At 42.4% G+C, this 13,371-nt stretch overlaps 1 protein-coding gene across 2 annotated transcripts in view; it reads left to right on the forward strand.

Moving 5' to 3' along the window:
- Positions 1-13,371, forward strand: part of DNM3 (dynamin 3) — a 348,064-nt gene that overhangs the window by 120,009 nt on the left and 214,684 nt on the right. For both annotated transcript variants that reach the window (XM_016221402.2, XM_087827594.1), the window contains exon 12: positions 3,310-3,380. In XM_016221402.2, coding sequence (XP_016076888.1) covers positions 3,310-3,380 — 71 coding nt within the window. The remainder of the gene's footprint in view (positions 1-3,309; positions 3,381-13,371) is intronic.

Genomic DNA, 13,371 nt, shown 5'->3' on the forward strand with positions numbered 1-13,371 from the left:
CCTACGTAGCTCCTCCCTAAGAAAACAATCTGGAGGGCAAAGTAGCTTCATTATCATCGTTGTGTTCATATCCAAGTGAGTTGTTAACGCCTTCCTGTTTCATGGAACGTTGTTCAGACCGTGGGCTCCGGGTCCCCACGGCCTGAGTTCAAATCCAGCCCTCCCACTTACTTTCTGTGTAAACCAGCACAATAAGGGGGAACCTTCACACATTGGTTTCCTCACCTTCAAGTGAGATCATGACGGTAGTTAACTCGCAGGCATTTTGTGAGCACGAGACTCAGTAACCCAAACGTGGTTGCAGCTCCCCATTCCTTTTAGTTGTTTTTCCCGAAGAGCTGTGACACAGAGCAGGCATGAGGAAGAATGACCTTTCCTCCTTTCAAGAGAACCTGTCTTTCATCTGCAACTCTGATGTGCTGATTAATCAACTTCCCAAGAAGGAGATGAGATGGGGCAGGTGTCTCCTCCTAAGTGACCCTCTCAGGTGGGGTGGCCTAAGGAAGCTGGTACTTGCCACCTCTAGCATGGACCTGTGTGGAAACGCGCTTGATTTGAGCCGTGCGAACGTGTCTGCTTGCACAGCTTTCACATCTGCGTTCTGCATGTTGTGCTGCCTTGGGCCACGTGCTGCTTCTGAAGTCGCCAGCCGAGTGACCAATATTCTCAGGCCTGTTTGGAGGTGTTCTTGCAAGGTTTTTTTAAAAAAATAGAATTATTACAGACGTCTACTCTGGAAGCTTTGTGGGAGGAAAAATTCTTTAAAATTAAAAATATGGAAACTCATAAATCAGTCTGTGAATTTTTTTTCTAAAACAAAGGGCTTTTGAGTATCTGTGTGCGCCTGCGATTATTCCAGGTGCTCCCAAGCATGAGATTACGTGTTGAAGTGGGCGGCTTTGTGGGCGACGGCTGCCCCAGGGGTAGCTTTACTTTTCTTCAACCCCATGCTCAATATCTAGGGGTGAGAAAGGCACTGAGAAACCCTGAGAGAGAAAAAATGAGAAAAAATGTACTCTTTTCATCCCCCATATGTGACCTGGCTCTTTTCCTAGGATGAACACAGACTCCCAGTTTCCAGGAATATGAATGAGAACAGCCATAGTTTTTATTTTTTCCACTTTTTTTTTCCTACACTGCAGTCCAAGTTAATGTGCAAGAACATCCAAGACATTCCTGACAGCCCTTGGCAGTGCTGAGCATTATGTAGATATTTTGCTCTTTATGTTGGTAACAATTGACTTGTGCTCCAATGTGACAGTTTATTCATGCACACTCCTGGCCAAGTGGGTTTGGGAGTCTAACAGGACTTGGGTTTAGTATAGGGACAGTAGAGGCACTACCACAGATAACCCAGTAAAGATCATTCTTCCGAATGCTTCAGTTTCTTCATTAACAGGAGAAGCCAAACTGTCTGATGACAGGCAACTTTTTCATGCAAGTGTGATGTTATTGGCCCAATAGCCCTGACTTTATGTTTGGGAGTGAGGATGGGTTTGGGGTGACCCACTTACTCCTTTTGGAACGTCCTCTTGGGACTCACAGCAAGATTTGGTGAGATGACTGGTTGAGATTCCCCACAAAAGCAGAGCCTCGGAGCCCACGGCGGTGGGTAGTGCATGAGAAACCATGGGCCTCAGACTAATTATATGGGAATAAATTGTGCCCTTGAAAACAAGCTGTTGTTCAGAGCTTGGGGATAGTTATAAAATTTACAGCCACAAGGATTTATTGGACACCTGCCATGGGTATTGTGCTAGGTTCTGGGGATCAAGTGGTGAGCAAGACACATGTAATCTCAGCTTCCATGAAGCTGATGGTCCCACAGGGATGAAAAACAGCAAACAGAATAGACAAGTGATTGATTATATTGGTGCCAAACACCACAAATACAAAGTGTAGGGTGCAGTATATGTAAAATATGACACATAGGCTACATGAGAGTAATGACACGATCCAACCTGGTGTTGGACCAGGGTGTGGGGTGAGGATCACGGAAGATGTCTTCCCTAAGGACGTTCCCATGGGGCAGCAAGTTCATGACATAGTTGATGAACTTGACCATGATTGCTCAGATGCGCTCCAATGTCACCTTCAGCGAGGCAGCATGAGACTACTCATCAAGGTCATTTAAAGTTCATTCAACAAAGTCCAAGTGTGAGAGCTCTGGAGGTACACAGGCAGGGATTCTTAAGTGGTTTTCCCCATCAACAAACCTCAGCTTTCTGGGAAGATGGGGGACTGTTGGGAGAGCAAAAGGGAAACTTAGGAAGGGGAGCCCAGTTTGGAGTAACTCTGGAATAAAGCTCTCTTACAGTTTCTACTTGCCCCACCCTCTTCTTGTTCTAAGTCTTCTTGTCCCCCACTGAAGAATATTTTCTACAGAGGAACCTTCCAAATCTTGGACTTAGAGTTTATATAAGTATCTTGTGATCAGTACATTTTCATGTTTACTGAAACATGTGTCCAGTTCATTCCTTGACACATCTTGGTTAGATTCACATGTATTTCAGGCTCCGTTCTAAGCCCTGGGATATAGTAGTGGCTACAGCAGATGGGGTCCATAAAATCTATTTGTAAAAACTTCTTATGTCAACTAGTGGTTGTGCTACAAAAGGAAAATGAGTTAGAGACACAGGACAGAGGGTAAGAAGAGCGCTAGTTTAGACAGAACAGGCCAGGAGGATCCCCCGATGTGGTGATCTTTTAGCAGAGAACTGACTGAAGTTTTGTGTTGATGATGAAGCTTATTGGTCTCAAGAAGGCTTTCTATTTACTTGTATATTGCGTTTTTGAGTTAGTCAATGAGATGCTTCTCCTGCTTGCCTCCAGGGAGCTTAACAAGATAGAAGAGGAGAGTAAAAACGGGAGAGGATATTGCTATTTCAGGGCGAACATATGGTGTGTATGGGAGCAGGAAGCTGTGGGCAGCCCCTTACTGGCCTTCTTGCCACGTGTCCTTTTATACATGTGTGTCCTTTTACACACGTGTGTCCTTTTTTTCAACATTATGCCTACATTTTAGAGGAAGAGAATTAATCTAGGTTCTGTGTTAATTTGGCTAAGAGTGCATGCCTAGCAACTATAATGCTATTGTCTTCTTGTGGGAATCAGACTTTTCATGTAGATTTCCAATATCTAAACTTAGAGTCAAAATTATGAGTCTAATAAAAAAAATGAAGGCACCTTTCATTCTCACTGAAGCATCCTTTAAAAATTCAATGAAGATCATTTGTGGGGAATTGCTGACTTTAGCGTTTGAGAATATTTAAGATGGGTTTCACTGAAGTGTTTCTCTTTGACTTACAGGTACTGCTATTGATTGACATCCAAGTCTCCTACATCAACACCAACCACGAGGATTTCATTGGCTTTGCAAAGTAGGTGAAAGACCTGATTGCCACATGCATTCCTCTTACTGGTCTGTGTAGAACACACACTATGAATTTCTCCTACAACCCCACCACCTCTTGAGAGTGCATTCTGTGTCAAGGTTAACTCTGAGCCGACCTGTTAGGGAGGTATGAGCCTCATGGCCGCTTCTCTCCATAAAGCAGTCGGCTCCTTGGTTGTGCAGTGTGTGGTCACACGTGTCTTAGATACTCATTGTTTTTGGATGGCCATCTGCAGTTTGTACTTGAACTCCCATAGATAAGCAGTAACAGATGCACATTTAAAAATATGTTTGGGAACAATTTCTCACATTAATTTGAAATAGCAAGTGAGGTTCACAGGGTACAGCTATTTCAACATCCCCAAGTTAGAATATAGAGGACTATTTTTTTTTTTAAACTGTCTTTTGTGAACTTTGATATAATTTGGGAGGTGAACATTCTCTTTTCTATAATGTGTATCTTATATATTATAAGCTTGTCTCTGTGTGGCTATTTTTATCATACATGTATTTTGTTATATTCTTAAAAATGTTTTTATTTATTGATTGATTTTTGACAGAGAGAGAGATCGATCTGTTGTTCCACTCATTTATGAATTCATTGGCTTATTCTTGTATGTGCCTTGACCTGGAATTGAACCCACAACCTTGGCACATCGGGACAACACTCTAACCAATTGAGCTACCCACCCAGGGCTCGGTGTATTCTAATATTCTGTCACTACATTCACGGATATCACTATGTAAACATTAGGCTTAGTTAGTCAGGGCTGGTTATTTGTGTGGCATTTTCAAGACCCTGAGAGCATTCACCGTTTTTTCCTGCCCTAGAGTGGAACCAGTTTTTGTTTGCTTTTAAGGAGTTTTGATTCTAACTCTAAAATATAGTTGTGGCATGTGAATGTTTCAAATTTCAAGTATATAGAATATAATCTCTTCTATATAAAATTAAAGGGGGCTATGGTCTAGAACCGTGTATTCAAGAACAGGGACGAATGAAAACTACAACACAACAAAATGTAAAACCAAAGTATTACAATCCGACTGAAAAGATACAGAATGTAAATCATGTGATCAAGACTAAACCCTGGCCTGAGGAACTGACATGTTTTAGGGAGGAAAGGCCCAATGACCCAACAGCAAACTGTCTCATTGTAAACTTGGCTGTAGTTGTGATGCTGAACTGACCGTGCACGTGTGCTTTGAATCCAGCGGCTGCTACTGCTGTATGTTAGATGTTTCTCCTCCACTGTTTTGTCTGTGACCTGTGCGTGGAGTTGTTAGAGCACCGTGTTGAATGTGTTCCTACCATCAGTTGTCTTTTTAGCCACACTGGCCACTCCGACTCCTAGAGATGTGTTTGCTCCACAGGCATTTCACACAGCCCCGCCCCCTCTCCTCAGCCCAGATGGCTCCCACTGTCCCCACCATCCCCACCTCTCATTTCCTCCTGCAGGTCACCTGGGGGAGGGACTGAGACTCTTTGATGCCTCTCGTCCCTGGTCCTGGAAGGCAGGACCTGAGAATTTCTGCCTGGTTTGCAGCACAGTCTGTGACTGCCTTGTGGCCTGTGCCAAGCTCTCCACTTCTTGGGGGAAAAAATACAAGAAAAAGAAAGAAAAAAAATTATTTTTGTCTTTTAGGAGTTTGCCTAATAATTGAAAAATCTAGAGAAACACATGTAACATTTTAAGTTGGCACATTCTCCATTTCCTTCCCTTGCTTCCTTGAGGAATTGAAAAGAAAAACAAATCCTGGAGTCATTTTAAAGAACAGGAACACTGCCTTTGGAGGTGATTTTTATTGATGACAAACACCAGTTAGATGTCAATGTAAACTTGAGCCCATAACTTGACAGTGAAAGGGATGTCGCCACGGCACCCTGTTGTGGTCTCCCAAGCCAAGGAGAAAATGTAGGAAAAGTCAGAATTCATTTGGGAAAATTCAGATTTTGAACACATTTTGTAACCAGTGCTACATTTTAAATGTCAGCCTAGACTCTGGTTGAAACACTTTTTCTTGAAAATTCTTTTCTTTTTTTTTAAAGAGCAATGATCCGGAGTTTACCTTCCCCAGTAAATTTCAACATTTTCTACCTCAGAAGCTGTTAGACTATAGCATTATATTCAGTAGGTTTTCAAAGGCATATAGTGTTGCAAATGTAAACACTTTCAGACGCAGCCTTATGGCGCAGTCTCTGGAATCCGGGCTACCGCCCCCATTTTTCCAGCCCAGAGATAGACTATGAGCTGTTAGGATGTTGGGGGAGAAAAAAGAAGCCTTGTTCAGACCACTTTAGAAGTCGAGCAGCTCTGCACATTTCTCATCGAGTTGAAACTCACACCTGAACTTCACTTTTTGAAGGCCTGCTCTGGGAGTCAGCAGTGGGATTAGTTTTCCAGGGTTTGCCGCGGATGAGCCTTGGGTTTTGCCAAGTCGCTTAGCCTTTCTGTAGCTCAGTTTACTGCTCTATCAAGTGGAATAATAAATAATCCCTGGACGTATACCTTTTAGGATTGTCAGGAGATCAAATTAATGAAGTGTTGTGAAACTGCTTTTGAGAACTGTGGTGTAGTCTGTAAAAGTGAGAAAGTGCCATATGTACACACTCACACAGACACACTCTCACACAGACACACACAGATATACATACACACTCACACTCACCCACAGACACAGAGACACTCACACACAGACATATACACAGACACACAGATACACTCACACAGTAACACTCACCCACAGACACACACACACACATATGCACACTCACAGACACACAGACATATACAGACGCATACAGAGATAGACACAGACACACACACTCACACATACAGACACAGAGGAATTTGCTTACTAGATGCACCATTTTACTTTGCTATGAAATTGATAATTATTGGGGTATGATTGCCACTAGGATATTTTTAGACACCCGTGTCATCTCCAAATGTGACATTTTGCACTGAGACTCAGAAGTAGCTGTCCTTTCCTTTTGTACGCTGAGCTGGAGTACTTTTCACAGTGACGTAAGATAATTATGAAGATGAAGAAATGTTCATTTCATAATTAGTTTGAGGGGTTGTGGGATTTTTTTGGTGCTTTTAAAAATTAAAAAAAATACGGTTGTAGCTATAAATTTTAAAGTTGGCAGGAATGCTGTTTCCATCAAGGAAGAAAAGTCAAGCCGTACTTGAAGATGATTATGTAAGTATTTTTAAGTTCCAGAGAGAGAAAAATTAAGGTCTGAAGTTGAGGAAAATGAGAATTTGTCTCATCAGCTTTTAGAGATTTGTCAGAAGAGGGGGACCACCTATCAAGTTTATAGAATGGTGATGTATGTAGTATTTTACATATGCATTTTCTCAAACTGGGACAACTTTTTGTTCTAAATTTTTTTTTAGAAGAAAACATAGCGCTAAAAGTAGATGAATGGAATGTGAATTCTCAGAGTAGTGGTCAGAACACCTCGAAATTCTTCCATCTGCTCTAGCGTTTACTCTGCCTTGTTGAATACGTGGAACATTTTTCCCCATCTCCCAGCTATTTGTTACACACGGACCGTAAAATATGTACCATGTGTCATGGGTCCAAGTTAGTGCTGCTGCGGGCTTGCTGTGGAATTTCCTGATTTCTGAGAGCTTGATCTTTCAACCATAATACAGTTTCTGAACCTCAACTATGATATAGTTTCTGAACCTAAAAGTCCAGTCTTCCAGAAGAAAATGTGAGCTTTCCTCATGATTTAAGGATTTTACTTTGTCATTGTTCCTTGTTTAAAAAAACAACAACCCCATGCTCTATTTTTTTTTTTTTAACACAATGTAACTAGTGTATGGTATTTAAGAAAACAAGAGCTACTCCAGTAATTCCTTCAGTCATTTCCCCTCTCTCAATAATCCTGCTCTTGAAATAGGCCAACAAGCTTTTGTTAGCTGAATGCCTTGGGAGGTGAATTCTCAGATTCTTCTGCTCTTCTCCATTTGTCCCGTGGGCAGGATTTTTAATTTCTGACTTTCTGAAACATCTGCAGTCCAGTAGCTCACGGGCAGTTCGGGCTCCAGATAGGAACCGGTAGACTCATGTCCCGATGACACCAGCCTCAGACTAAGGTCTGGTTTTCCATCTGCGGAGTAGGTCCCAGCACCTGTTTTCTCACAGCCGAAACAGCACAGTGGAAAGATTTCAGTGCTGGTTATATGAGCACCATGAAAATCCTGCGGGTAGTGACATTCGTGATATCTCTTTCCTCATCCTCTGGAATGCCTGTTGCCATTTGCCTGAGGCAGTATATGTGATCCTTGGCCCCAAATTCCAGGGCAGTCCTTCACAGTCTTTATATATTCTTCCGTAATGTGTAGTCCCATTCTACTATAACAGTGTTTCTAGTTTCTGTTCTTACACGAGAATATTTTCTCTCCTGTGGAATCAAAACCTGGGTCTTAGATCAAGATCCTTCTTTTGTCGTATACGCAGATTTAGGAATTAAATGCTTGGTGGCTTACTGTCTTTCTTCCCAGGTGGAAATACAGGGTTGAGCAACTTGCCAAGGACATTCCGCGTGTCGCCCCTTTCGGTAAATTTTACGTCCCAGTGTTCCAAGCACCGTTTTAAAAATAAGTGGACTTGTACTGTTCTCTTTCATCCTCAGAGCTGTTATTTTGAACTTCATCTTCATCCTTAAAAGGGGCCTTTGGAGATGAGGCACCCTTCCTTCATACAGCCCCAGGTCCTAGAGGGTTTTCTTATGAAATATTCTGCCTGAGACATCACTAAGGACCCTGCAGGGGAAATGTAGCTTTTCTCCCTTCAGCTTCAATCTCATTGGAGGAACCAGGTCTGCATGTGATAAGTCGCACTCGGGACTCTCAGCAAGTGTTTATAATATCCTTGGGGTAATAAAAGAACATTCTAAAAGAACTTCTTTAGTCCAGAGCAGTGCCGTCCAACGCACTCTCTGAGATGATGGAGATATTTTCTATTCTGGGCTGTTCAGTACAGTAGCCACTAGCTACCTGTGACTATTGAGTAGCCGAACTGTGGCTAGTAAAACAGAGGATGTGAAATGCAAACGAAATAACAATGAAGTTAAATGTTAATTAAAGTTTTAATTTCAATAGCCACATACGGCTATCAGTTACTGCACTGGATAGCACACTTGTAGAGTATGGAGAGTCCAGCCCATTGCTCAGGATCCTTCCACTGGTGGACCCTACTTAACTGACGGCTTGGTGGTGACCTGCAGTGGCTTCTAGAAGAGAAAAAAGGGGGTAACTGCGAGCTGCTGCTAAACAAACCCCAGGGCTCAGGAATAAACAGTTAACTCGTTAATGCTCTGTCTCTAACCTGTTAAGGATGGGCCTTCCCCTCCCACTGCCTTGGTCTGTATGTTGCCAGTTCCCTGGTACTTTCTCCATCATGGTTACTGCTGAAATTTCGCAGAATTCTAAGTCTCCTCTGTGTACTAAGCATAAGGGCAGAAGGCGAGGCACAGCCAACACTTGCCACAGAATCTGGATGTCCGAGCGACTCCATTTCCTTGGTTCATTTGAGCCCTCTTTGGGTTGACGTGGAGTCTGCACCCCTCCTCCTTGTTTCTCCCTTCTCTCTCATTTTTCAGCCCCCTGCAGTCTTGTTTCTACCACAGCCACTCTGCTGAGACTGCTTTTGGCCAGGACAGAATAGTTAACTCAAGGGACGGTTGTGAGTTCTTCATATGACACCATTAACCACTTCTTGTGGGGAGATACATATATACATCCCTTTGCTTCAATAAGACCGCAATGCCTCCTGATTTGCCTCTTTCTCCTCTAAACTCTTATTCTCAGTTTTATTTTGGAGCCCTTTGTCCTCTGATCGTGGCTCAGGAACTGGTCTTTATCAGTTTTCCTTCTCCCGTATTCACTGCCCTGTCACTGGCTGAAGTAACCCGCCGTCATGGTGTCAGTTACTGACTTCATCTGATGACTGTAAACCTTGGTCTCCATTCCATGATTTCTTCCTAGACTGGGCGCCATATCCAGCTACATACTGAGCATTTCTACTGTCTGTTGTAGGGAAGCCTCCACCTGATACTCCCTTAAACTCATCATGTAATCTTAAATTGACACCTCTCTGTGGGTGGTACCCTCCAGTTCCAACCAGAAACCCGAGTGTCATTAATTACTCCTTGCTCCCATCTTTGTTTCCCTCCATCTTTACCGAGTCCATTTGATTCTACCTCTATTCTAGTTTTTGAATTTGTCTAATCCTGTCATCATTTATGTCTCTCACGGAGTGCCCGTAGGTTGTTGGTGCCCTAAGGTTACTCTTCTTTTGCTGGGGTTACTGCAAGTCTTCCTGCCTTTTGTCATGTTCTTTATCATTCCTTCTGGGATTCCCTGTTACTTTCGAGTAAAGTTTAAACTCATCAGTATGGTTCCCAAGGCTCTGTAAAAACCGTCTTCTGCTCACCTCCTCTGCCAACACCGTGCTAGGTAATGTCAGCAGTGAGAGAGGTAGAGATAGCAAGATTCACGCAACATAGCATCGGCCATCAAGGAACAGACGTTGTCAGAGGGGAAGTAGAGGCCTGCCCGACCCAATCCTGTTTATATGATGTAGGTACAAACCAAGATCTTTGGGAGTTCATGGGAGGAAGAGAAAACTGAAGGCTTCTAAGAAGGCATAACCCAGAAATGGTACTTGATTGGACTGAAGGCTGGACAGGACTCTAACAGCCAGAAGGAAGGGGTGTAGGCTGCCTGCTTTCTGTCTTCCCTGCTTCAGGCTCAGAGAATCTTCACAAAACACTGCTTTGATCATGCCATTGGCTGGCTCAGAAACTTTGAATACCTTTTTCTGCTTCTACTGTAACAGCCGAGCTCTCCCTAATTGGCCCTCGCATACAGTTATTGTACTAGATGGCTTTTAAGGTCATTTCCAAACCTGAGTCTGTGATTATATAATTTTGCTGTGATGGTTTTACTTTCCACAGCTTTCCTACATGCCTCATTTTTCAACCTCCTGGCTTTGCTGATACTACACCGTTCTCTTGGAACGCCCTTGGTTGTCTTCCTGTATTCAAATTTTACTTTTCTTCTAGTTTTCTGTGAAAGTCTCAGATCACATCAGACCAGAATAATCCCTTTTTGTTTGTCTCTGAACATGCAGAGCAATTACCATGCATGGGATTTATTAGGTAAATGGTCACACACCCCTTGGCACCCTCTCCTGTGATTTGAATCTTTTACTGCGCATGCTCACAGACAAGGGCAGAAACAAATATGCAAAGAAAAAAAATGAGCTACGTGGTAACACAGGTTTCTTTTTTCTTCGAATGTCTTTCAATGTGCTCTTATTTTTATAAAAATTAAAACCTCTTGTTATGTACTTTTAAAGTCATTGTACCTCAGGGCATTAAACTGATAAACCTAATTTGGTGTTTTAGTGTTCTGGAAAGCCTTCCGTAGGACTTGGTTGTAGCAGGAATTTATATGCTTAACAACACACGTACACACATAGTAAGAAGCTGTGGGGCAGTTATAGCTCACATTTAAAGCAGAAGCACTGGGTAGGGGGCTTTGTATTACATCCTCACATGTTTATCCTTGTAGAGCTAATTCTTTGTTTGTTCTTTGTTCCTTGTGTTTTGTGTATGTATCTCACCACCCACATTAGATAAGTTATAGGCTTCTGATTACCTAGTTCATGTTCATATCTTCCACAGAGCTCCTTGCAGATAGCTGGTGCCCTCAAATTTTTGACTTATGTCAGGTGAACATTATATGTACCTAGGTCTGTTTTCCAACATTGCACAGACACCCTGTTATGGACCTATGGCCAAGATTATGTCCAAAGGCCCAAGTTCACTTGCAAGTCCTTACACAATTTTCCATTAACACATTTTTAAGTAAGTATTTTGAAATGCTTTCAGATCAGGTATCATTGCAGGCATAAGGATTATGATAAAGGGTGTTTTCTAATGAGGCAGCTTATTTTTTACGATGTTACTTATGGAGTCACTTCAAGTACCTAAATATGTCATTAACAACATCTTTGGGTTTATGGGGCCAGTTGCTACAAAAAGAGTATTCTTTAGATCAGGGTTGGATATTTATAACATCATTCGTGGGCCATACAAAATTATCAACTTAAAAATTAGATATGAAAAAAGATCCTAGATTTATTGAATTTTGAGTCCCACCTGTAGTTCCTCTAGCAGGGCTAGACCTATATGGCCTGTGGGCCAGACATTCCCTACCCCTGCTTTAGATGGAAAGTAAAGGTAATTTAGTACTTGTTCTAACACTAATATTTGAGGTTGGCTATAAAATAAATCTCTTTCTTTCTTAATATTCTTACATGTGCATCATTTAGTAGATGGAGACTCCATCAGTGGAAGTGCCTTCAACCAGTGTAGCTCATAAAGCTTCTGAGAGTAACTGCATCTCGAGGCATCTTGGATCTAAAAGGAATCTAAGAAACAGCTTGTCTGGTCCCTGACCTCTTTGCCTCTCTGTTTTTTAACACCCCCCCCCCACACACACACTTTACAGTTGAGAAGCTGAGGTGCATTTAGGTCAGACCCTGCCTCGGGTCGCACGAGGAGTCATCAAGAATCTCTGCACATTTTGCTTTATATTCAGTCCCTTTTCTCTTATGTGATTTTAAGGGAATCTACACAGAAATCAAGGTCCCCAATAGTTTGGGTCTGGTGTAGTTTGGAGTTATCACCACGAGTCAGTGATTTATTTTAAAATATTTTCCATTAAAAACACACACACATGCTAAACACAATTATGGTACTTGGAAGAGGTGGCCATACCTAGGAAGAAGGCATGATCACATTATACTAGTATCTTTCTCATTTCTTCCTGGAAGAGAGGAAAGCCTGCAGGGGAAAGATCCGAGGCCCCAGACGGACTAGTGCTGTAGGCACACTCCATGTTCAGGGCTTGGTGGGCAGCCAGAGGGCAGTGTGGGTGCATCAGACCCCTGGTCACAGACTGACACAAACTCGATCTTGTTCACAGCCTCACCCAAAACCTGGAACAACATAGATTTGGATTATGTAGAGAGATGGTTGGAGAGAGATGACGTTCATAGTGATTGAGGGACTTACGCATTTAACTAAAAACTCGAAAAATAACAAAAAACGAGGAAAGAAATAAGCTAAAAGTCTAGCATGAGCACATTGAAAATAAAAAATACACACAAAGTATCTTTAGCTATCAAATAGGGTGAAGCCTTTCACTTCCCAGCCCTTCCCCAGCCTCAGGCCTTTCACTCCCCAGCCCTTCCCAGCCTCACTGGAGTGTAGAATACGAGTTTTCACGAGTCTGAGTGAAGGGAAGCAGCTTAAACACATCATGGGAGATTATGAAAGATTGCTATTTTGAACAACTGTTGTACTTGTGCTGTTGATTTCTGATGTACCCCTGAACCATAATATCCTATCACTTTAAATAGTTGATTCATGACTTGACCTTTTCTTCTATTTTAGGCTATTTTATTGATCTCCTAAATAGCTTTTAAAAACTATGAAGTCACCAATTAGAGGTTTCAGTATTGCTAATCTTCCCAGAATAACCAACATGAGGTGTGTTTCCTTATATCGATAGATGTTTACTCATGGGTTCACCAGAAGAAAGCCTTCATTCTTATTTTTTTTAAATTATGTTTTTATTGATTCTAGAGAGAAGGGAGAGGGAGAGAGTCATTGATTGGCTGTCTCCTGCATGCTCCCTACTGGGAATCGAGCCTGAAACCCAGGCATGTGCCCTGACCAGGAATCGAAATGTGACCTCCTGGTTCATAGGTAGATGCTCAATCACTGAGCCACACCAGCCAGGCAAGAAAGCCTTCATTCTTTTGAGAGATAAGGAACACAGTGCCTGGGGATGTGGGCTCTGGGGCTAAATCATCTGGGTCATCTCTGGCTCTGTACCCCTGTGTGTCATGTCGTAATGGTGTCAACCTCACTGGCCTTTTTATTCAAC

The sequence above is a fragment of the Miniopterus natalensis genome, chromosome 19 (assembly GCF_054644295.1).
Source record: "Miniopterus natalensis isolate mMinNat1 chromosome 19, mMinNat1.hap1, whole genome shotgun sequence".
NCBI lineage: Eukaryota > Metazoa > Chordata > Mammalia > Chiroptera > Miniopteridae > Miniopterus > Miniopterus natalensis.